The sequence below is a fragment of the Penaeus monodon genome, chromosome 13 (assembly GCF_015228065.2).
Source record: "Penaeus monodon isolate SGIC_2016 chromosome 13, NSTDA_Pmon_1, whole genome shotgun sequence".
Classification (NCBI taxonomy): domain Eukaryota; kingdom Metazoa; phylum Arthropoda; class Malacostraca; order Decapoda; family Penaeidae; genus Penaeus; species Penaeus monodon.
In genome coordinates, this window is record NC_051398.1 from 46541998 (window position 1) to 46565997 (window position 24000).

General features: G+C 36.4%; 2 protein-coding genes across 3 annotated transcripts in view; both read right to left on the reverse strand.

Moving 5' to 3' along the window:
- Nucleotides 1-5524: 5524 nt before the first annotated feature.
- LOC119580380 (oxygen-dependent coproporphyrinogen-III oxidase-like) lies at nucleotides 5525-14093 on the reverse strand. The gene is made up of 9 exons (XM_037928502.1): nucleotides 13879-14093; nucleotides 11129-11247; nucleotides 10625-10823; nucleotides 9884-10086; nucleotides 9289-9436; nucleotides 8455-8617; nucleotides 8037-8156; nucleotides 7671-7840; nucleotides 5525-7048 (listed from the first exon to the last, which is right to left on the reverse strand). The coding sequence occupies exons 2-9, from the start codon at nucleotides 11212-11214 to the stop codon at nucleotides 6962-6964; spliced, it is 1176 nt and encodes a 391-aa protein (XP_037784430.1). The 5' UTR covers nucleotides 11215-11247; nucleotides 13879-14093; the 3' UTR covers nucleotides 5525-6961.
- A 3886-nt stretch (nucleotides 14094-17979) lies between these two features.
- LOC119580381 (tubulin beta chain-like) overlaps nucleotides 17980-24000 on the reverse strand; it is a 48925-nt gene continuing 42904 nt past the window's right edge. Inside the window, exons 5-9 of one of the 2 annotated variants that reach the window (XM_037928504.1) lie at nucleotides 23773-23940; nucleotides 22953-23092; nucleotides 21787-21972; nucleotides 20342-20462; nucleotides 17980-19524 (exon numbers count right to left, since the gene is read on the reverse strand). In XM_037928504.1, the coding sequence (XP_037784432.1) occupies nucleotides 19312-19524; nucleotides 20342-20462; nucleotides 21787-21972; nucleotides 22953-23092; nucleotides 23773-23940 (828 nt within the window). In that variant the 3' untranslated portion in view covers nucleotides 17980-19311. The remainder of the gene's footprint in view (nucleotides 19525-20341; nucleotides 20463-21786; nucleotides 21973-22952; nucleotides 23093-23772; nucleotides 23941-24000) is intronic. The other variant, XM_037928503.1, reaches the window with a different exon arrangement.

Below are 24000 nucleotides of genomic sequence, written 5' to 3' on the forward strand. Positions count from 1 at the left end.
TATCAAGAACAATGGTTCTCAGTCTTGCCAGTACATGAATGACGCAATATTCTGTGTGTGATTAAAAGTCAAATAAGTAAATTAAAGATTCTTCATTATTTATTTATTTATTTACTTATTTTCTAAATTCTTCTAATGTGCGGTTTATTTTGAGATTGTAACCTGTGCTCCATAAATCCGTGTTACCTGTGAAGATATTCTGTTAGGGTTAATTGGTGTGAGGTAGGGAGGGGGGAGGGGGGAGGGGGGGCGGTGGTGTTTAGGCAGGGAAAAAATGCCGTAATAAAGGAGTAAGTGATCCCTTTTTTTTCCTCTAATTCTCCCTTTCGAAAGAGAGGGAGGGAGGGAGGAAAAAGAGAGGGAGGGGGGAGGAAAGAGAGAGAGGGAGGGAGGAAAGAAAGAGAGGGAGGGAGGGAGGGAGGAAAGAGAGGGGGAGGGAGGGAGGAAAAAGAGGGGGGAGGGAGGAAAGAGAGGGAGGGAGGAGGAAAGAGAGAGAGGGAGGGAGGGAGGAAAAAAGAGAGGGAGGGAGGGAGGAAAGAGAGAGAGGGAGGGAGGGAGGAAAAAGAGAGGGAGGGGGGAGGAAAGAGAGAGAGGGAGGGAGGGAGGAAAGAGAGAGAGGGAGGGAGGGGGGAAAGAGAGGGGAAGGGGGGAGGAAAGAGAGGGGGAGGGGGAGGAAAGAGAGAGAGGGAGGGAGGAAAGAGAGGGAGGGAGGAAAGAGAGAGGGAGGGAGGGAGGAAGGAGAGATGAGGGAGGGAGGGAGGAAGAGAGATGGGAGGGGGGGGAGGAAAGAGAGAGAGAGGAGGAGGGAGAAAGATGAGAGAGGGAGGAGGGAGGAAAAGAGAGGAGGGAGAGGGAAGAGAGGAAGAGAGAGAAGAGGGAGAAAGAGAAAGAGAGAGAGGAGTGAGAGAGGAGAGAGAGAGAGAGAGAGAGAGAGAGAGTGGAGAGAGAGAGAGAGGGGGGGGAGAGAGAGAGAGGAGAGAGAGGTGAGAAAGAGAGCGAGGAGAGAGAGAGAGAGAGAGGAGAGAGAGAGAGAGAGTGGGGGGGGAATGAGGGAAGAGAGAGGAGAGAGAGAGAGAGAGAGAGAGAGAGAGAGGAGAGAGAGAGAGAGAGACGAGAGAGAGAGAGAGAGAGAGAGAGAGAGAGAGACAGAGAGAGAGAGAGAGACAGAGAGAGAGAGAGAGAGAGAGAGAGAGAGAGAGAAGAGAGAGAAGAGAGAGAGGAAGGAAAAGAAGGGAAAAAGAGAGAGGAAGGTGAGTTGAGGATATGGTGATTCAGAACATGAATCACGAACCACCAGAAAGTAAGTTGTCCTGACAGTATGGTGAAGCAATGGCCCCACCAGCAGCACTGGCCATTTCTCTTATTTTTAAACACACGTCCGCTGGTGGTGAGTCGACTTCCAGGAAGGGATAAGTTTGCTGTTAGTTATTTTCGGTCGCTTTAGTGTGATAAGGAGGAGGATAGTGAAGATGGTGAGGGTGATGATAGCGAAGATGATAAGGAGGAGGATAGTGAAGATGGTGAGGACGGGGATTATGGTGATAGTGAGGATGAAGATACTAAGGATGGTGAACATGAGGATTATGGTGATGGTGATGGTAAGAATTGTTGTGATAATGGAGACTTGATAATAGTGATGATTATTATGGTGTTAGTGATGATGTGAGGATGATAGTGAAGATGGTGAGCATCAGAATCAAGTTACGATACACACTGTGAGAAAGAGGGTGGCAATGGTGAGTTATGATGATGGTGGTAAAGAGGATGGTGGTGATGATAGTGATGATGATTTATAACAATGAGGTTGAAAAGGATATTGATAATTTACAATTGATGGTGAGGAAGAGGAAGGTGATGACTGACGACAGATGAATGTTCATGAGGATTAATATTTGATGATTATGTTGATGATGAAGATAGTGACGACTGTGATGATAGTGATACCAAGTGTTGGCTGTACAACACAAAACACTAGAAAATACAGCTCCAGTTTTTGTGCTTCCAATAAAAAGCTCAGTTAGTATCCTGTATAAAAGATAGTTGTCTAATCAGTGCTGATAAAAAGCAATGCAAGATTACACAAGCATTTCCAGTGAATTATTTGCAGGCTCCCCCCCCCTTCTCTCTATCTCTCTCTATTTCTATCTTTACCTGTATATCCATATCTATATCTATATCTACATCAATATCTCATATCTATATCTATATCAATATCTCATATCTGTATCTGTATCTGTATCTGTATCTGTATCTGTATCTGTATCTGTATCTGTATCTCTCTCTCTCTCTCTCTCTCTCTCTCTCTCTCTCTCTCTCTCTCTCTCTCTCTCTCTCTCTCTCTCTCTCTCTCTCTCTCTCTCTCTCTCTCCCTCTCTCTCATGGGAATCAAGACCAAGTTGTTCAAATGTATTTTTTTTTTTTCAATTGGCTAGCTATTTGGAAATTCCTTATGCACTGTGACCATCAACTACACCAGATTTTAAGCAAAGTACATTAAAGACTTAGACTTGAAAACTTAAAATGTTCTTTATTTACCTAACACATAAGGGTGTGTTTGTGTGTGTGTGTCTATGGCAGTGGATCAATAGCCTGATATATTTCATCCAAAGTAAATATGATTAATATTATGGAATATATACAAGTTTTACATGAGGAAGCCTACATTTGCAAGTTGCAACTAAAGTGTTTATTGACAAAAGATTAGAAAAATTACATGACACTTGAACCACACAACAGTTCCATCCTGTCTGCCACTATATATCAGTCTCCTCCGGTTATCTCTCTATACCTTTTGCCAAAGATAAGAAAAACTCATGAGTGATTCAGGTCAGAAAAGCATGGAATTAAGGAGTCAAATAGAATGACAAACAGAGAGATGAATTTGTAGACAGGATTAAAAGGAAAAGAAAACAGAAGAGTGAAAACAAATTTGAAAAGTTATAATCAAATTATACTTATATAAAAGTATATAATCTTTTCCTCATTTTTGCAGCTACTGGAATTGATAAGGAAATAATATTTATTAATATCATATTTTATTACAAGAATATAATGCTGTCAAATTCAAAATATTACAAATTTCTTTCTCTTTATAAAAAACCTATAACCACAGGAGCACATTCAAATTCATGTAAATTAATCAACTTACAAACTTAACAATAAATTATCATAAAAACACTACTAACAATAAAGTCATGAATCCCACACACAAAAAAAAATCATTAAAAAAAAAAAAAAAAAAAAAAAAAAAAAAAAAAAAAAAAAAAAAAAAATATATATATATATATATATATATATATATATATATATATATATATATATATATATATATGTGTGTGTGTGTATAAATAAATATATATATATATATATATATATATATATATATATATATATATATATATATTATATATATATAATGTATAATATATATATATATATATATATATATATATATATATATATATATATATATAAAGAATAGCAAGAAACACAAAGCACAAAAAATAATTCTATACATCTTTCACAAGCCAAACCTTACCTTTCTTCTACAACTTGTTTTAATGATGAAATAGCATGAGTTTGCCTTTTCTGTAGAACTAATTCATAATTTTATTACAACTACTAACAGAAGCACATCGTACATCGAGACACGTCGTGAAAAATTACGTCATTCCGGAAAACAAGTTGATGGTGGAAAAGAACTTAAAAATTTTGTAAAAGGAATAATAAAAACAATGAACATTAACAGGAATTTTCTATCAGTTAACCAAATTAATCCACAACTACACACACATAGCAATGTATACAATAATAACTCAAGGTAATAAATTCCTTCAAAGCCATTTACGTAACTTTTGACACGTTCTTATCCTACTGCACTAATCACAAACTTTGTAACTGCACACGGCAAAAACAGATCAATAACGGTTAATGGTTAAAAAGCAAATAAATGTGCTAGATATCAAAGGTCCTATAGGAAGGTATAACAACAATAAAAAGGTCAAGAGAGAGTGGTCAGTTAATGATTAAATATGCTTCATGTCAAAGGTGACAAAGCACTTTATGAGAGTATGGTATTGAAGGGGTAAAGAGGATGAATAAATGGGTTAAAGCAGGGGGAGAAGAAGAAGAAGAAGAAAAGAAAAGAAGAAGAAGAAGAAGAAGAAGAAGAAGAAGAAGAAGAAGAAGAAGAAGAAGAAGAAGAAGAAGAAGAAGAGGGGGGGGGGAGGCCAACATAACAAATGGAGGAAACAATGCAGTTGAGAAAGGAATACAAGTCATCAAAGGCAAAAAGTGTGGGATTCTGCAAGGATGTCCATAAGGTTAGGGGGGAGGGGGAGGAGAAGGGAGAACAGAGGAGAAAAAGCAGAGGTACAGTGAGGAAAGCAGGGACAGGACAACAGGAAACTGAAATGAAAGAAACATCGTATAGGGAACACATGGGCGTAGTGCATGAAGCGGGTATGGCCACCATGCAAATGAATAAATCAAAAAGACTAATTTTGGTCAGGGAGTTTCAAACAAACTTTGTTAACAAAATATCCTAGAAATACATTTCCCAACTCTAACCAGTTAACAAATCTTCAACAAATTATACAAATTAATAGCCAGTAGAATTAACTGTGCAAGACATCAAAGCTCACATACCACTACAATAAAGTATTGTGGTAAAAAGGGAGGAAATGCATTATACTGGTTAAAGGGTGGAAAAAGTACAGCCATCCAAACACAGGTTTTAAAATAAACCTTTCATTAATTTCTTTAAAAATCTGGAATTCCTTTTTGCCATTCCCACTTCAGAGACGGGAAGAGCAAAGGATGGAAAACTTACAGTATTGTCATTTTGTTTATAAAACTAGACATTTTAAACTGATGGTATGTTTCACCTTTAAAAATACTCTCTTGAACACCATAAAATTAATCATTATCAACTGAATGAGAATCTAGAAAATGACTTTTAAAATTACATTTAAAGTACTTTGTGCATCTAGAGAGAAAGATGCATAATAGATACACCAACTTTTTTAGTAGGTTTTAAACTTTGCTTATCACCTGGATCTCTTTCTATAAAACTGCTGTACAATAACCATTAACTTTGTTCTTTGTAGAAGGTCCATCCTCTCCTACAACTTATATATTCAAAATTTGGTTTTGAATCTTTTATTTTATTAAAGACGACCAGTAATTTCTCATTCCTTGAACTGAGACCTTGAGATAAGTAGAATCAAGTTTATAATATTCTTGTTGATTTTTAAACCACATGCAAAAAACCAAGATGCACCAACTTGGAACATTTTATAGCCAAGTTATACTTCAAGATAATTTTATCCATATTCAAGTAATCATTAAAAAAAGAAAGAGAAAAACATTGATTCATATATACACACCAGTTAATATTTATACTTTCCCAATACAAACAATAATATTATTAATAATAATAATTATCATCATCATCATCATCATAATTATAATAATCTTTATTTTAGCCTAAAAGCCATGCATAGAGAGAGAGACTTGTTCTAAATATTTTCTTTATTCACTTTATTTACTGAATGAACATAATGACACCTAAATCTTTCAATATTCACATACACTGTTCCCTGTCATGGCTAATGTTCAAAATCACAGCCGCTGTGCTCAATTTAGACACAATTAACATATGAAAGCACCATTATATATTTTTTTTAAGTTAAAGGCAATTCTAGAGACATCATAACCAACCAGTTTCACAAATTTTCTTAGCTCTCACTCAGTGCTTTGATAGAAAATCCAACTCTTACATAAAATTTGTCCTCCAGATTAAAGTACACTGTTCCAAGACTGCACCATGACTTGTACACTAAATAAAGGAAGTGGCCTACACAGAGGAACTTGTGTATTTGGATAAATAGAGGAATCTGAAACACAGCATAAAAAAAAAAAAAAAAAAAAAAAAAAAATTCAGGGCATTTCATATAATCTACCTTGATTCCTCTTCTGACGATGTAAAACATCCATTTTTTTTCTTCTTTTTTGTATCATTCGAAGTGAAATTCAAATGGATATGAAACATTATTAAAAGAAAACTCTACCCAAAATATATATATACTGTAATAATTACCCAAAATATATGAAAACTGTAATAATGCAAAACACAACCATACTTTATTTTAACAATAAAACGTCACTTTGTGCAAAAACATACATCTCCAGTTATAATATTTCAGACAAACAGAGTTGGAGGACTTCATTGTGCATTGTTAAATTGTGCATATAATACTGAAAAACAGTCAACATCAACAGAAGCTTAAGTAACATGTTGCAGAGTTATAAGTACTTTAAAATGCATTGTTTTTAATCCTCAGGCTAAAACTTAATGTATAAAGCACTGATAAAGTATTGTTCTTTGCTTTACAAATATGAATTAAATTTTCTTTACACATATAAAATTTGGAGAAAACTTATTTTCTATGAAAATCTTGACACCATTATGTTATCTTGATAATTTGCTATATTAAAAGAAAAGAAAAGAAAAGAAAAAGAAAGAAAAAGTCTGCTATTTTATGCAACAATTGAGGCTTATGAGCAGTTGTGTAAAATGCATGGGCACCATCCCTCAATTTTATCAAATATCTACACTTTAATACAACAATACTGCTACAACTTTCAAGATGCTTCATTTTACACTCACTTCATTACCGGACAAAAATACTTTAAAATTACTATTCATAGTCGCTATTGCCCAGGCATTTTCTAAGCAAATAATCTCCGAAGAAAATTACCATGACACCTTCTAATATCTCAAAACAAACAGACAGCCATCACAGAAAGAATTTTATTACACCGGTACACTCATTCTCTGCATTTCACCGGAACATTAGAGAACATACATGAATCATCTCTTCATAACCCACTTCATAATATCTTCTTTCATATCCTAATCCTAATGCCTTCACTCAGGGTTTATACAGCGGCCAACACCCTAAACCCAGTCCTTAGGATTCTTCAAGACCTCCGTGAGTTTCGCTTCTCTGGAATCAGGCTCCGGGCTGTGCATGTATTCCCATCTCTGGAAATCAAATACAATGTATTAGGAAAACTCCTTGATTTATATGGGGGAGGGGGGGGGATATTGTCAGTTTAAGTGGAATTCAATATGTGATCCCTGAGACCTAACTGCATTTTACAATTTGAAACTATATGATCACCATTTTATTCCGAAACATTTCTGAGTTAATGAAATGCCTCCCAATTTGTCCATAAAAGAAAATACCATCAGAAATATAATCACAGAATTTGAAACAATTTTTTTTTGTATCTAAATAAACTGCTCCATATAAAAGTCTATATATTCCATGCTAATTCTAATTTCATTTATATATATATATATATATTCACATGCAAATATTCATCATTCATAATGTTCAGACATTTGGCAAATCTATTTGTTACTTAATATCCACAACACTTATCACAAACACAACTTATCTACTACCAACACCAATTCAACAAAAAAACTTGTAAATGGCTCTTTTTATGGATTTACTTTTTATCTTTCTTGTTCAATTTGTTATATTTACTATTCAGCTTTGGTTTACACTACAAGATCACAGATGAGGCCCTTCAGCAATGCAAGACCACCTATCGACCAGCCCCTAAAACCACTCTGCACAAATCCTAAAGCCACTCACAGCATGTAAGGGGAGAGACATGAGGATGCTCTCGATCCGGGCATTGGGTGTTGCAAATCCAAATTTGGTACCACGGTCATACACAAGATTAAATTCCACATATCTGCCTCGGCGGAGCAGTTGCCAACGTCTCTCAGCCTCAGACACAGGGTCTTGTCTGTGCTTCTTCACTGCATTACAAGAGAAATAAAAAAACAATAAAAAAGAGAAAAATCAATCAAAGAACAATATAAACATGGTTTTTCACATAAATTCACCTAAATCAGGATGTAACCACAAACAATTCACTCATATTACTTTCCCCAATATTAATCACAACAGAATCTACATGATCCTCGCTGGCTCCTTTCCTCTACAGCTACGTACCGAGTGGGAGATAAGATGGCACTACCGATTCGGCACAGTCTTGGACGAAGCTGAATATATTCTCTGGCTTCTCTGCTTCCAAGTCGTCAAAGAAGATACCTCCAACGCCCCTCCGCTCTCCTGCACGAAAAGTTAAACAGCAACTGAATACTTGATAAAAAAAATCTCTATAGGTATTATTTTGTTTTAATATTACGACAGTTTGGGAAACTCATACAGAATAGGCCTACATAGGTATAGCTTGATTTCCAAACATTAAATATATCAATATAACTTCATTTCCAATTTCACGAAAAACAAATAAGAAAAAAAAATAATAACAATAATTTAAATAATAATAATAATAATAATAATAATAATAATAATAATAATAATAATAGTAATACTGACACACTCTTCACAAGCTTGAACTACTCACCCCTGTACTTGATAAAGAAATAATCATCACACCATTTCTTGTACTTGGGATAATACTGAGGGTCATGGCGATCACAGGAGGACTTCAGGACGGAGTGGAAATGCCGCACATCCTCCTCCTCCAGGAAGTATGGAGTGAGGTCCGTGCCACCACCAAACCACCACTGGGGAGGGATGGAGCTTGCATTAAAAATTGTCAACCATTTAACCCAATGAGGACCAGTGATTTCCCAGTACACAAGCCCTCTCTCCCGGGTTGTATTCACAGTGGCCCGGGCCCCACTGCCAGGGGCTTGTATCATCACCCTAGCGTGAGTGGCATGACCATACATGCCCCCAGAAAATGGGACTGGCACACCATGGCATGTACGCACATGCCACCAAATGGCTAAGGATTAACTTTCCTGTACAGAGCCTATTTGAACTTTCATTTGGATAATACTGGGAAGAAACTATATGAGGGCTGTTTTGTGAGGACTGTCAAAGTGCATTATGTTAAGAGATCCTGTCTGGAATTGACAATAATTACTAATAACTACTACTGTGACTAATAATAATGATAATTTCATTGATAATAATTATTATTATCATTAAAATAAAAAACTAACAACAATAATAGCAACCACAGTGATAAAGATAGCAAGTGACCTGATCATAACAGTAAAAATAGTAAGAATATTAATAGTTAACACTAATTCCCCCCGATCTTAATAATTCATCTAACTACATTATTCCAAGAAGCACAACTCTGAGCAAAATGAAGAAACTCTTTCACGTATTCACGAGACACCTTCCCTCGGAAATCAACGAACATAGAAGAAATCCCAAAACCCACATGCTTGTTATTGCCGTCTTCATCTTGCATCTCAAAGTACCGGTAGTTGAAGTGGATGGTTGGAACGTGGGGGTTGCGAGGGTGGATGACCGAGCTGATCCCCGCAGCGAAGAAGGTGAACTGCTTGTCATCCGGTAGCTCTTTCCCTCTGGAAGGAAGGGATGGCAAGGTAGTTTCCTCAGGCAATGCTTTCAGGTTATAGAAAAAAAATGGAAGGGAATCCCACAGGTGAATATTTGCCCTAATTGGATTAAATTCTTGTGCCTCTGGCTCTGCATTCTTAAACAAAAGCAAACTGATTCAATGTGTATCGGGAGTGATATACCAAAGTATGGCATTGTCAAATCAAAGTAGAAGATTTAACCAGATTAAATTACTTGGTTAATACTAATTTCAGACAGCCAACTTCCTTTCACTTTTAAAGTCTAATATACCATTACAGTGAAAAATGAACAATTAGCATCAACAGTAAGATTAATAGTAAACAAAAAAAATCTATCGTCTCACAAAAACAACCCCAAGCACAAAAGAACACCGACAATAAAAGAACTTTTGTCCTCTTGAAGCAATAAAAAAACAGCTGAGCCCTACTGACCTCGCTCTCATGCTCGCCTGCAGTTGCTTGGACAGAGGAGCCGACATCACTGTTATGTTGACGCCTGCTTTCTCAAAGGTCTCGCCATCCTGTATGACACATGTTATTCCACCTCCTTCACTGGGGTTGTGTCGGCGCCAGCGATCAACTGTGAACTTGGTCCCACTGCTCTCCTCTCCCTCAAGTGCTCTGCAGAACTCTGACTGAAAATAATGCATCAAAAGAGTTTGTTTAGGTCTGTGCATGTGATGACATGATCAATTTTATACCATAGTAGAAATCCCTGGCTTATAAGTGAGGAACATTTGATAAAAGTTCTGTAAATGAGGAAATTAGAACATCTGAGTTCAAAAATCATAAAAAAAACATGCAAAGTACTTTTACTTGCAATTCATCTGAGCAATATAAGAATCTGCTAATATAATGAATCCATCATTAAATATATATATGAAATGTAAATCACAAAAACATTGATATGACTGTATTTGACCTCGAAACTAAAATGATTTAACATATATAAACTAATATATATTCCAGAATACGATTAAATTAACAATAAATTCCCCCCACCATTACATTACTTACTTATAAATATTATAAAAACAATAATAACAAGTAAATGAACAATCAAAACAAAATAAAACATAAAAATACTCCAATAAACACAGCACACTTAAGAAGCGACAAACCTTAGACCTCCTCCAGCGTCTCATTTCCATCTCGTGTCACTTTTTCACTTACCTGAATCCTCATGATAAGCAACTCCATTTTGGCTTTCGTGTCTTCCTTATTTTCCTCCAGGACGCTGAGCTCTGTTACTGGGGCGGCCATGAACTGCGAAGTATCGATGCTTGAGGCTTTCTGGGCGGCAGAGACATTTTGCGAGCAGGCAGCGTACAGCAGGACTCCGCCAGAAGCGCACAGGGTCGCCCCAAGATATCTACAATAGTGATTAAAAACAATATAGAACAATCAATCTACTGATGTCAATCATGAGGATTATAAAAATGACAACACTTGCAATAAAAAATTTGGTGATGATGAAGATGAGGATGAAGATGAAGATGAAGATGAAGATGAAGATGAAGATGAAGATGAAGATGAAGATGAAGATGAAGATGAAGATGAAGATGAAGATGAAGATGATGATGAAGATGAAGATGATGAAGATAAACACTGACACTGACAGTTGTGATGGTAATGACAATGATAAAAAAAAAAAAAAAACAGGACACCGTTCCCTACCCAGCAAACCTAGTTCCTCTCCGAGTCTTGACAGCGGCAATTGTGACCAGTGTCCGGGAAATACCTCTTGCCATGTGACTTGCCATGGTTTTCTGTGGCTGCTCTTACCTCCAGAAATTCTGAAAACAGACATTAATACTGCATCAGTAAATTCAAAAAATATGTATGATAAAAACAATTGCCTGACCACAACCCACTGGCATCCATTTTATTTTACTTCTGAACCTTCTCAAAATAATCTAAAATCTTGCAACATGACAATGCCAAATAATTCTGAAAAAGTATCAATTCTGATGCAGTTTTCAATTCCAATTATGATTCTTTTTCAAAAATGCAGTTGGATTCTTATTTCTCTGTAAACTTTAGTATGGAATCATTAGTGATATAAGGAATAATGCAACACTTTGTAATTGTCATGGCTAATCTTCTTCTTCTTCTTTCTTGTTATAGGGTTTTAGACTGTTGTTGTCTATATCCCCTGGATCCTCTTTATTTTCTTGGCTTCTTGTTTCCTAAATTATATAAATTAATTTAGTTGTTTGTAGGAAAATGGTGTGTTTCAGTATGTAGTACTTTGTTGATCTGCACCTGTAGTCAGATGATTTATATCAATATCTTTTATGTCCACTCCTCTTAAAGCATGCTTAAGTCTTGTTCTGTGTGAGTTGAATCTTGGGCAGTTATAATAACATATGTTCTATAGTTTCTTCTTGGTTCTTGCACCATCTGCAGAAAGGGTCACTTTCCATTTTCATTCTATGTGGGTGTTGTTTTAATCTTGTGGGTCTGGTTATTAGTCTTGTCATGCATGTATCTAGTTTTCTGTTCCTGGCTCTGGTCCATGGTAATATTCTATGTTACTTTTGTTTCTTACTACAGTTTCAGGTTTTCAAATCACATGGTACATGCATTTTGCATAATATCTCAGCTAAAAATACAAAATAAACACTCTTTTACCTTGTTTAGCTCCAGAGAACAAAATATAACATTAGAAAAAAAATCAATAATTGCTTGATAAAGATTGTAACATCAATAATCTTAAATATCAACTAAAAGGAAAAAATATGAAATATCAATGAATCCTTTTAAGAATCATAAATCTATCTATATTCCCAGGAATGAAAACTGCTAAATTTTTCGAATTCAGGATACTAATTAAAATTAACCTATTGCCGACGGGTGGCATGTACGTACATGCCATGACATGTCGGGACCATCTGCCGGGGGCACGTACGCACATGCCATAGAGTATGCATGGACATGCCATGATTTTTTTTTTGTTACAATCACAGCAAAAGATTATTTTTTTGCCAGTGAAAGTGCGATTAAGTCAGTTCTAACACTTTCTCATTTTTACCATGCAACAAACAAAAAAAATGCAACAAACCGACAATTTCAACTCCATGATGCCACACACTGCAGCGAGGCCCCGGCCTCTATGAATGCTACCCGTCAATTATGGGTTAATCATCCCATGACTGCTAAAAATGCAATGTTCTGAACACATGCAAGCATTTATTCTCCATTAAAATCCTGATGCACTTGTATGACAGCAGGATTTCCAACATATATAAATCACTGCAACTAATGCAGTCTTTGGAAAATACAATTTCTGAATTTATACATTTTATTGCTATTATATATAGTAAAGAAAATTTAACTTAACCCATTTCTGACGGGTAGTATTCATAGAGGCCCGGGACTCGCTGCCAGGGGCTTATATCGTCGCCCGATCATGTGCAACCACTCATACCAGCATCCCATGCCGTTTCTTCGTAATACTACGAAGATATGTTGTATTTTCAGTTTTCATTATTTTCTAAAGTCTCTACTTGCCATACTTCCTGATAAATCAAGACTGAAGGATACTTTTGTTGTTATATAGTTGATCATTATTCAGTCTATAGTCCGAATAAAATAAGCAGTGTATGGCATCATGGAGTTGAAATTGTCAGTTTGTGTTGTTTTTTTTTTTTTTTTTTTTTTTTGCATGGTAAAAATGAGAGTGTTAAAACTGACTTAATCACACTTTCAGTGGCAGAAAAATAATCTTTTGCTGTGATTGTAACAAAAGACACTCATGGCATGTTCATAGATACACCATGGCATGTGCGTACATGCCCCCGGCAGATGGTCCCGCCATGCCATGGCATGTGCGAACATGCCACCCGTCGGCAATGGGTTACACAACAATCATGTTATCATCAACTCAATATCAAAATTATAAGACCTAAATTAATCCAGTACATAGATATTATGCCTTTCCCAAGTCTTAAGAATCTAGTACCCCTCATTTCACTCTCACCTCATATTATATTTTTACAGGTAATGTATGAAGTGGTGTAAAGTAAACTTTACTTGAAGGGAAAATATATAAAACATGTAATAGCCAAAAAAAAAAAAAAAATTACATGGTATTAACCAATTCAGGATAAATAATTAAAATAATACTTCTCAAAAACCTTTCTCCATGTCTCTCTACACCACATAAACTTAAAAAAAAAACGGTATAATTCCCATAGTATCAGAGTACGAAATGATACAATGGCTCCCAACATCATGAACCCAATACCCCAATAAACAACCTTATCAACCTTTTTAAAAACATTCAACGCCCTTAAATTAAGCCAACCTTACCTCAGCTCCAACTACGTAAACAAAAGGCCTAAAATAACACACAAACAGAAGGAACACGTCACGCCACGAGCAGCAGGTGTTATAACGAAGGTTACGTGACGAGATAAACGTACCTTCTTCTGCTTTCTTCTTTCTCCTTTTATAGGGTAACTTCTACTCCTTTCGCCTTTCTTCCTTTATAGGACTTTAGACTATATATCACTCTACATTCCCTTGTTTTCTTTCTTTGTGGTTCTTCGTCTTTTTCAGATTATATCAATTATTCTTGTTCTCTGTACGTGTTTCCGTTTACTCTCTGCCGGCCTATGTTTTCCTCCGCCGGAACGTCAGCCGGAATTAACGCTTGGCTTATTTCCGTCTCGTGTAATCGATAAAAACAAATTTAAAATACAAAAAAAATGTGTGAATTTGATATGGTAATTACTATCTTGCCACTCATTGATTCATAATCTTTTGATAACAATAAGGTTTTTATTCATTCTAAGTGGATTTTTTAAAACTTATAACGTGGTGTTTTATTGCTGCCTCTGCCGGTGTGAAATTTTAGGAATTTGTTTTTAGAGCGAAAGTTTCATTAAAAAATAAAGTTATTGAGTTATTAACTTATTATAACATAAGTTTTCGATTAATCATCAATGAATGATTATATTTTCCACTGGTTGATGAATGGAAATATTATACAATCTTCACTCTAATTTTTTTTTTATTTTTTTTCTGATGCGAGAAGTATTATAAATGATAATGATTCTTGCTACGTCTAATATTTATATTCCCCCCCCCCCATATATATATATGTATATATGTATATATATATATATGTATATATATATATATATATATATATATATATATATATATATATATATATATATATATATATATATACTTGTAATATGCAATAAATACTTACATATATATAAGTGCACACACACACACACACATACACACACACAAACACACACACACACATACACACTTATATTCTTTTATATAAGTATAATTTGATTATAACTTTTTGAATTTGTTTTCACTCTTCTGTTTTCTTTTCCTTTTAATCCTGTCTACAAATTCATCTTCTCTCTGTTTGTCGTTCTATTTGACTCCTTAATTCCATGCTTTTCTGACCTGAATCACTCATGAGTTTTTCTTATCTTTGGCAAAAGGTATAGAGAGATAACCGGAGGAGACTGATATATAGTGGCAGACAGGATGGAACTGTTGTGTGGTTCAAGTGTCATGTAATTTTTCTAATCTTTTGTCAATAGCAGAGATAAACACTTTAGTTGCAACTGGCAAATGTAGGCTTCCTCATGTAAAACTTGTATATATTCCATAATATTAATCATATTTACTTTGGATGAAATATACCAGGCTATTGATCCACTGCCATAGACACACACACACAAACACACCCTTATATGTTAGGTAAATAAAGAACATTTTAAGTTTTCAAGTCTAAGTATTCAAGTCTTTAATGTACTTTGCCTAAAATCTGGTGTAGTTGATGGTCACAGTGCATAAGGAATTTCCAAATAGCTAGCTAATTGAAAAAAAATACATTTGAACGATTTGGTCTTGATTCCCAGGTGCCGTGAGAGAGAGAGAGAGAGAGAGAGAGAGAGAGAGAAAGAGAGACAGAGGCAGAGAGAGAGAGAGAGAGAGAGAGAGAGAGAGACAGAGAGAGAGAGAGAGAGAGAGAGAGAGAGAGAGAGAGAGAGAGAGAGAGAGAGAGAAAGAGAGACAGAGACAGAGACAGAGACAGAGAGAGAGAGAGAGAGAGAGAGAGAGAGTTGGATTAACAAAAAGTCTTAATGATAAATGCAATAATGACAATGCATGTTACACTTACAGCGTAAGCAAAACCTTCCTAAGCCGATTACCTTTGAAGTAATTTTCTTCGCGACCTTTTTTCTTCCTTCTCGACGGTATTCTTTGCCTGCCTCTTATCATTATCATTATCATTATTATTATTATTATTATTATTATTATTATTGTTATTATTATTATTATTATTACATTTTTATTATTATTATTATTATTACATTTTATTATTATTATTATCATTATTATATTTTTATCATTATTGTTATTATTATCATCATTATTACTATTATTATATTATTATCATTATTATCATCATCATCATAGATAGATAAATAGACAAATAGATAGATATCAATTAGTGTAGCTTTTACCTCTCCTTTGGTCAATGTCTTCAGATTTTCCCAATCTCGGTGCAGTCATTATGTACATACAGACCGACTCCTCCAAGACATGCAAACACACACACACACACACCACTGTGTTAAATGAGAAGAGGACCCCCCCCCCCTAACTATTAGCATGAAGGGGAACTGGTCTGGCTTGAGGGTCCATTTCTTATTAGAATTGTAGATGGCAATGGAGTTAGGATTGCGTGAGCTATGTTTTTTTTCTGAATACGCAAAGTTTTTTTTTCACCCTCCATCCTTGCTGTTCTTAAGTCATAGTGGTATTGGAGAAAGCCTTCTTTCCAAGTAACCCGCCTGGTTTTATGATTCTGGTTTTTGATATCTTTTTTCGCTTTCGAGTGGCAACAGATTCAGATCTACACCGTCATGACATATTTCTAGTAGTACTTCGGTGTTATATCTCGTCCTCCATCACGACGAAAATCCACAAAGCCTCTCTTTTTCACTTTAACGACTTGAATATCCAAAGAAGATTCACAAGAGCACTGGCTTCACAAACCCTCCACTTGTCAACAAAGGCAAAGGGCCAACAACATCAGTGAACACATGTTTCTTGCGTCTGGGCTGTCAACTTAGTTCGATGGCATTGTTCTCTCTGCAACCTCTCACTCATTAGGACCTAATCAGCCAGATAATCAAGGCTTAATTACCATTGACCGTTCTTCTGATCTTACCTGGTGTTATTTTGATAATCTTGAATTGATTCCCTGTTTGCTGAGGTTATTTGACGTGTTATGCTTCCGCTGACAGTGAGAGTTTTTAGAGCAGGTGATAGTGTTAAAGAGTTTGGTGCCCATCCCTCCAAAGCGTGGAGGCAGTTCTATTATGTCTAGCATAGACACTACGCTTCTGCTCTCTCTCTCTCTCTCTCTCTCTCTCTCTCTCTCTCTCTATATATATATAATATATATATATATATATATATATATATATATATATATATATATATATAATATATATATATATATATATATATATATATATGTATATGTGTATGTATATGTATATATATATATATATATATATATATATATCATACATATAAATATAAATAAATAAATATATATATATATATATATAATATATATATTTTTTTCTTTTTTTTTTCTTTTTTTTTTTCCTTTTTTTTTTTGAGAAAGAGAGAGATGGTTATTTATGGATACATTGAAAGAGAGAGAGGCAAAGAAACAAAGAGCGAGAGAGAGAGAGGGGAGGACGCTAGAATGAACATAAGCCTTATTGAGTTCTCAAGCAGCTGACATAGTTCACATCATGGAGGCATATAAAAGCGACATGGGACTTTTGTGAACACTATGCCTAATAGAGCATTCAACTCTATTATCCAATCATCTACACTGCTTAACAAACTATAAGCTCTGAATTCTACAAACAGTTTCCAGATGGCGCTTGTTGGATTGAAGTATTTATATGCATCGACCAAGAAATACCGTTTACTTTGTCGCAGCACATTTGTCGCTCTGCGTGGGTAGCATGGCGATCGACAAATTGTTATCATTATTATTGTCTGATTGTAACATTATCATTCATTATCCTTATTTACCATTTATTATCCTTATTTACCAATTACTATCATTATTACTATTTATTATCATTATTATATGATTATTACCGCGATCATTGCTATTAATCATTATTAGTATGCGTGGCCTTCTTGCTCTAGATATCGAAGTCCTGTTCGTTAAGAGTATCTCTATAGATATAAATCTGCTTCCAAGGATGTAGATAATGGATATGAAAAGTCAGCAGGCTTATCAGTATGTGTTTATCAGACAGCGACATAAAGTGTAATACAAAATCAAAATATGGCAGTACGCGAGTCCTTAGGTCTCAAATTTATTAAGTTTTCAATTGGTTTATAAACTTTATGACGGCGGAAGAGAAATCCAAAAATTCCAGGTCACAGATTTCCAATTCATTTTTTCTTTTCTTTTCACATGTGGTGAATTAAATAAAACCAACACGAACTTCAAGTGTTTTTATTCCAAATTAACAAAATAATTCTAGTTGAGAAAAAAACAAAAAAACAAAAAAACAAAATCAATCTTTTGACTCGGAGCACCAGGGCATACAACACGTGACTCAGCAGTCATACATTCAGCAGTGACAAAGGCCATTGGAAATACATGGTTTTCTTTGATCGAAGAGTGCGTACGACAAATGCACTCTGTTTTATAACACGATGACTTATGAATGCTACCGTCAAACAATTATTCGGGAACTAATGCAGAAAATATATAATTTTTTTTTTTGTTTTTTTTTGCTTAGGAACTTGGCTAAGTTTGATCATTTTATGGACTCTTGTATAAGGCACGTGTAATGTACGGTATAAAGAGCAGCATGTAAATGATACAGCGAAATCATAAAGAACTTTATAGAATTGATTTAATGATCTTGATTTTTATTTGCTTCTTAAAATTCATTTTATTTATTTCTTACCTATTTTTTTTTTAATCAGATCATATCAACTCACTGGATTTTCTGTTACAACAATGGTATAAGTTATGAATTCGTAATAAAAACTTTGAGTGATGAATGTGTGATAGAGGCCTTTCGGTTCTCATTACAAAATATGTCCTGTGCATATTAGTAATGACTAGAATAAGTATTTTCTTTTATTACAATTATTTTCTTTGAATTCCAGACTCTTTATTTCCCATCATTAACGTCTTTATATGACAACGATTTTGTATTCATCCGTTCCCACGTTTTACAATCATTTTGTTTTTCATGACTCTTAATCAAAATAAAATTATTATCTAAGTTCTTGGAAATCCTTTTCTTCTCTCTCTCTCTCTCTCAAAATTCTCTCCAAATCAGGATCTTTCAAATACATATATTGCTTTCGACTCATACATTAAATCCGGTTGATTTATTGCAAGAAGCAGACGATCAACCTAGATTCCTTGACACACACACACACTCTCTCTCTCTCTCTTTCTCTGTCTCTCTTTCTCTCCTTTTTTTTCTTTTCTTTATTTCTCTCTCAACTGAAACGAGGATCTCGCTATTTCTCTTTTTATCTTTCTCGTTTTTTTCCTCCTCGTCTTCACATCCCTCCCTCTTTCTTTCTCTCTCTCACATTCTCACCTACAATCTCTCCCACTCTCCTCCTTTCCTTCTCTCTCTCTCTCCTCTTTTCCTCCTCTCTCTCTCCTCTTTTCCTCCTCTCTCTCTCCTCTTTTCCTCCTCTCTCTCTCCTCTTTTCCTCCTCTCTCTCTCCTCTTTTCCTCCCCCCTCTCTCTCTCTCTCCTCATTTCCCCCTACCCCCTCTCCCCCTCACACTCAACCTCGTATCTACTGCTCCTCAACGAGCTCTTCCTCAGCCTCCTCTTCGTCCAAAAAATCCTCATCCTCTGCCGTGGCTTCCTGGTACTGCTGGTACTCGGATACCAGGTCGTTCATGTTAGACTCGGCCTCCGTGAACTCCATCTCGTCCATACCTTCGCCTGTGTACCAGTGGAGGAAAGCTTTTCGCCGGAACATGGCTGTGAACTGCTCGGAAATGCGCTGTTGGGGAGACGGAGGGAGAGAGCATGAGAGGGGGGTGCGAATAAGGGAAGGAGAAAGAGTAATGGGCTTAACTTATGTGTACATATATGCATAAATATATACAAAAATATAGACAAACATATATAGATAGACAGATAGATAGATAGATTCATTATTCCTTATTCCCTCCATTCTCTCTCTTCCCCCCTCCTCCTTTCCTCTTCCCTCGTTTTCCCTTGCTCTTCTCTTCCTTCTCTCTCCCTCCTCTTCCTCTTCCCTTTCCCTCCTCTAGCACCTCTCTTCCTCTTTCTTCTCTCCTTGCTCCTTATCCCTCATCCTATCTCTCCCCTCTTCTTCCTCCTTCCCTCTCTCCTCTTCCTCCTCTCCTCTCTTCCCTCTCTCCTTCTTCTCCTCTTCCTCCCTTCTCTCTCCACATCCTCTTTCCCTTTTCCCTTCCTTTCTTCCCTCCCTTCCTCCTTTTTCCTTCTCCTCCCATCCTTATCTCCCCTTCCTTCCCTCCTCTCCTTTCTTCCCTCCTTCTCCCCTTCCCTCAACACCCTTGCCTCTCCCCCTCCCTCATTCCCTCCTCCTCCCCTTCCCTCAACCCACTCCTTCCTTCCTCCCACCCCTCCTTCCCTTCCTTCCTTCCCTCCTCCTTCCCTCTCCCTCCCTCTCTCCTTCCTTCCCTCCTCCTCCCCTTCCCTCAACCCACTCCTTCCTTCCTCCCACCCCTCCCTTCCTTCCTTCCCTCCTCCTTCCCCCTCCCTCCTCCTTCCCCTCCCTCCTTCCTCCTCCCCTTCCTTCCCCCCTCCCTCCTTCCTTCCTTCCTTCCTACCTTGAAGATCTCCTGAATGGCAGTTGAATTTCCGATAAAAGTGGCAGACATCTTGAGTCCTCGCGGTGGAATGTCACACACTGCCACTTTCACGTTATTGGGAATCCATTCCACGAAGTAACTGCGAAGTGGAAGAGAGAAAGATGATAATAAGGCGGTAAAAAGTGGAATGACGGAGATATTGAACAGATAATGATGAAAATGGAGATAATTGACAGATAATAGATAGAGTAGTTACCCAGTTCACGAAGTAACTGTGGGATATGTAAATAAAAGACAAAAATAGAAATAGCAATTGCAGAATTGCGAGAGAAAAGGAATAAGAACAAAGAGATAAAAAATGGAATAACGAAAACGGTAAATAGACAAATAATAATGATGGAGATAATAAATATAATTAATAAAACAGATAGATACATAGAATAAAATGATAGAAATGAAGAACAATGATAAAGATAGTGATAATGCAAATAAATGATAAAGAAATAGATAAAATAGTGGAAAGTCCATTCCAAACGGCGGAGATTGCAGGAGAAAAGACATAAAAAAAGAAAAAAAAATAGAAATGAAGAACAATGATAAAGATAGACACAATAAAAATATGTAATAAAGGAGACAGATAAAAAAAAGTGGAAAATCCCGCCACTTTACATTAATCACGATCCAAACCACGAAAAGAAAAAGAAAAAGAAAAAAGAAAAAAATGAAATGAAGGCGAAAGTAAACAGATATTGATAAAAATGATAAATCACATACATAACTTTTCTCACCTTTTCTACATACATATTTTATAAGAATCAGGATATAAAAAGTGGAATGAAGGAGAAGTGAATAAATAATGATAAAGAAGAGGATAATAAAAGAAAATAATAAAATGAAGAAGTGGAATTATTCAAATGCTAACAAAGAAAACACCTGGAATCATCTACCACATTCTTTGACATGAAAAAACAACTGGGAATAAAGACTCACCTGGAATTCCTGTTCTGGAAGGAAGCACCTAAGAACGACTCACCTGGGTTCTAATAACAACAAAAACTCACCTGGGTTCTAATAACGAAGAACTCTCCTGGGTTCTAATAAAAAAGAACTCACCTGGGTTCTGGTAATAACAAAGAACTCACTTGGGTTCTGATAATAACAAAAAAATCACATGAGTTCTAATAATAACAAAAAAATGGAATTCTTCTAAAACAAAGGACTCACCTGGGTTCTAATAACAACAAAGGACTCGCCTGGAATTCTTCTGATAACAACAGAGGACTCACCTGGGTTCTAATAACAACAAAAACTCACCTGGGTTCTAATAACAACAAGGGACTCACCTGAATTCTAATAACAACAAGAAACTTAACTGCAATTCCTCTAATAACAACAAAAAAATCACCTGAATTCTAATAGCAACAAGAGACTCACCTGGAATCTAATAACAACAAGAGACTCACCTGGAATTCTTATTCTGAACGGAGAGCATCTGTTCATCCACCTCCTTCATGGACATCCGGCCTCTGAAGATGGCGGCCACGGTGAGGTAGCGGCCGTGTCGAGGGTCGCAGGCTGTCATCATGTTTTTGCTGTCGAACATCTGCTGGGTGAGCTCGGGGACGGTGAGGGCGCGGTAACTCTGAGATCTGAGAGAAGGAGTGAGGGGGAAGAGTGAGAGAGGTTTGATTTGATAAGATTTATTTACAGAAGGGTGTACATGCACTGCGAAAAGCAATCAATCTGGCTGTGGTTCTTTGGATGTAGAGGGATAACAGTCAAACGTTAGTTTAACATGCATGAAGGTTTGTGCCAGTGTGTTAGCATTATTCACAAATCACCTTGTCTTTAAAAAAAATCTTATATTATTAAACATATCACATACAAGACCAAGGTCTACGATATTTAACTTAATCAAAAAGTTATATTCTATAATATTATTTTATAGAGAGGATGCAGTTTTCGTGCAATAAATTAAAGTGTACTATGCAGTAGTGATACGAAATTGATTTTGCTTCCGAAATCGCATCCTATACATATTGCATCGTGTACCGATATCCTATGAGTTACCTAGTCGCCTAGTTGCCTAACCTACTGACTTCGAGATAGTCCATTATGGGCTGTATTGGGTTTGTCCATATCTGATGCTTCAGGAATACTTTTATAATGCCAGAAAGTACCCCGTTTTTTTTTCATCATTGGAAACTCGCACACTTTCTTAAGATCTATATCAGGAATTAGTACACCAATCCCATGGGGATCAGTGAAGGCGTTATAGTATATTGCAAGTGGAAGTGTACAATGAGGGGGATAGAGAATTCCAATTGTATATTGTAGTTGTAGTTGTAGTTCTGTTCTTGAGGTCAGAGAGAGAGAGAGGAAGTGAAGTTGGAGGAAGTGAAGTGGAGGATGGGAGCTGTAAGAAAAAGAGAGAAAAAAATCCTTCGACAGCCAGTTCATCAACACCCTTTCCTTAAAACCATACCCTCCCCATACCCCTCTCCCCATTTCCATAACTCTACCACCTTAAAACAACCTCCCCTCGGCCTTGCCTCTCAGCCACGCCTCTCGACCACTCCCCCTCATCCCCTCTCCTCGTCCCCACGCCCCTCCCCACTCAAAACCTTACCCTCTGGAGGTGAGAGGTGCGAAACCTGGCATGAAGAAGTGAAGACGTGGAAAAGGTACCATGTTAACTGCTAACTTCCTGAGATCTGCGTTGAGCTGGCCTGGGAACCTGAGGCATGTGGTCACCCCGGACATTGTTACCTGCAATAGGGACGTAGAGTATTAACATGAGAAAAGGGAAGAGCAGTGGTTAGGGCAATATCAAGGGAAGGACTAACAAAATCGATATCGGGAATACAGTGATCCAAAATGATATCGGCAGAGATAAGAAATGCCAGTGATCTAGTTATCAAAATTTCGTCAGAGACGCAATGAAAAATGACATAAAAGCGATAGTAAAAGCAATATCAGTGATGGCATAACAAACGTTATTACTGTCACTATTACTAGCGGCAATATTAGTATTAGAGCTAATTCTATTGCTAATAATGGTCCCTTTTCTCATAATAACACTGATATAGACTAATACTAGTCTCAAAACTTATAATAACACTAGCACTAGTGCTATTAACGAACACTTATACTAATACTAATTCAAATACATATTTCAGTGCCCATAAATTTACAACTCTTAATGCGAATTCTAAAAGCGAAAACAAACAGCAATACACAAGAAATTTAACAAAACAAAAAAACAATAGAGCATCAAGTGAATCCCAGCATGAAAATTCTTCATAAACCCAATTAACAATAACAATACCACCTAAACCAAACAACTAACAAACTAAATACAAACAAAACAAAACAAAACAAAACTACAGACAAAAAATAACACCTAAATAACACGTAAACCAAGGACTCACATAGGCCTATACACTTACGGACACAAGGTGATTCAGGTCACCATAGGAAGGGGAGGTGAGTTTCAAAGTTCTGAAGCAGATGTCGTACAAAGCTTCGTTATCTATGCAGAAGGTCTCGTCTGTGTTTTCGACCAGCTGGTGGACTGAGAGCGTGGCGTTGTATGGCTCCACTACCGTGTCTGAGACCTGTGGATAGATGGATGGATGAGTGGAATTTTATTTGTGGATTATATTTGTCTATTTTGA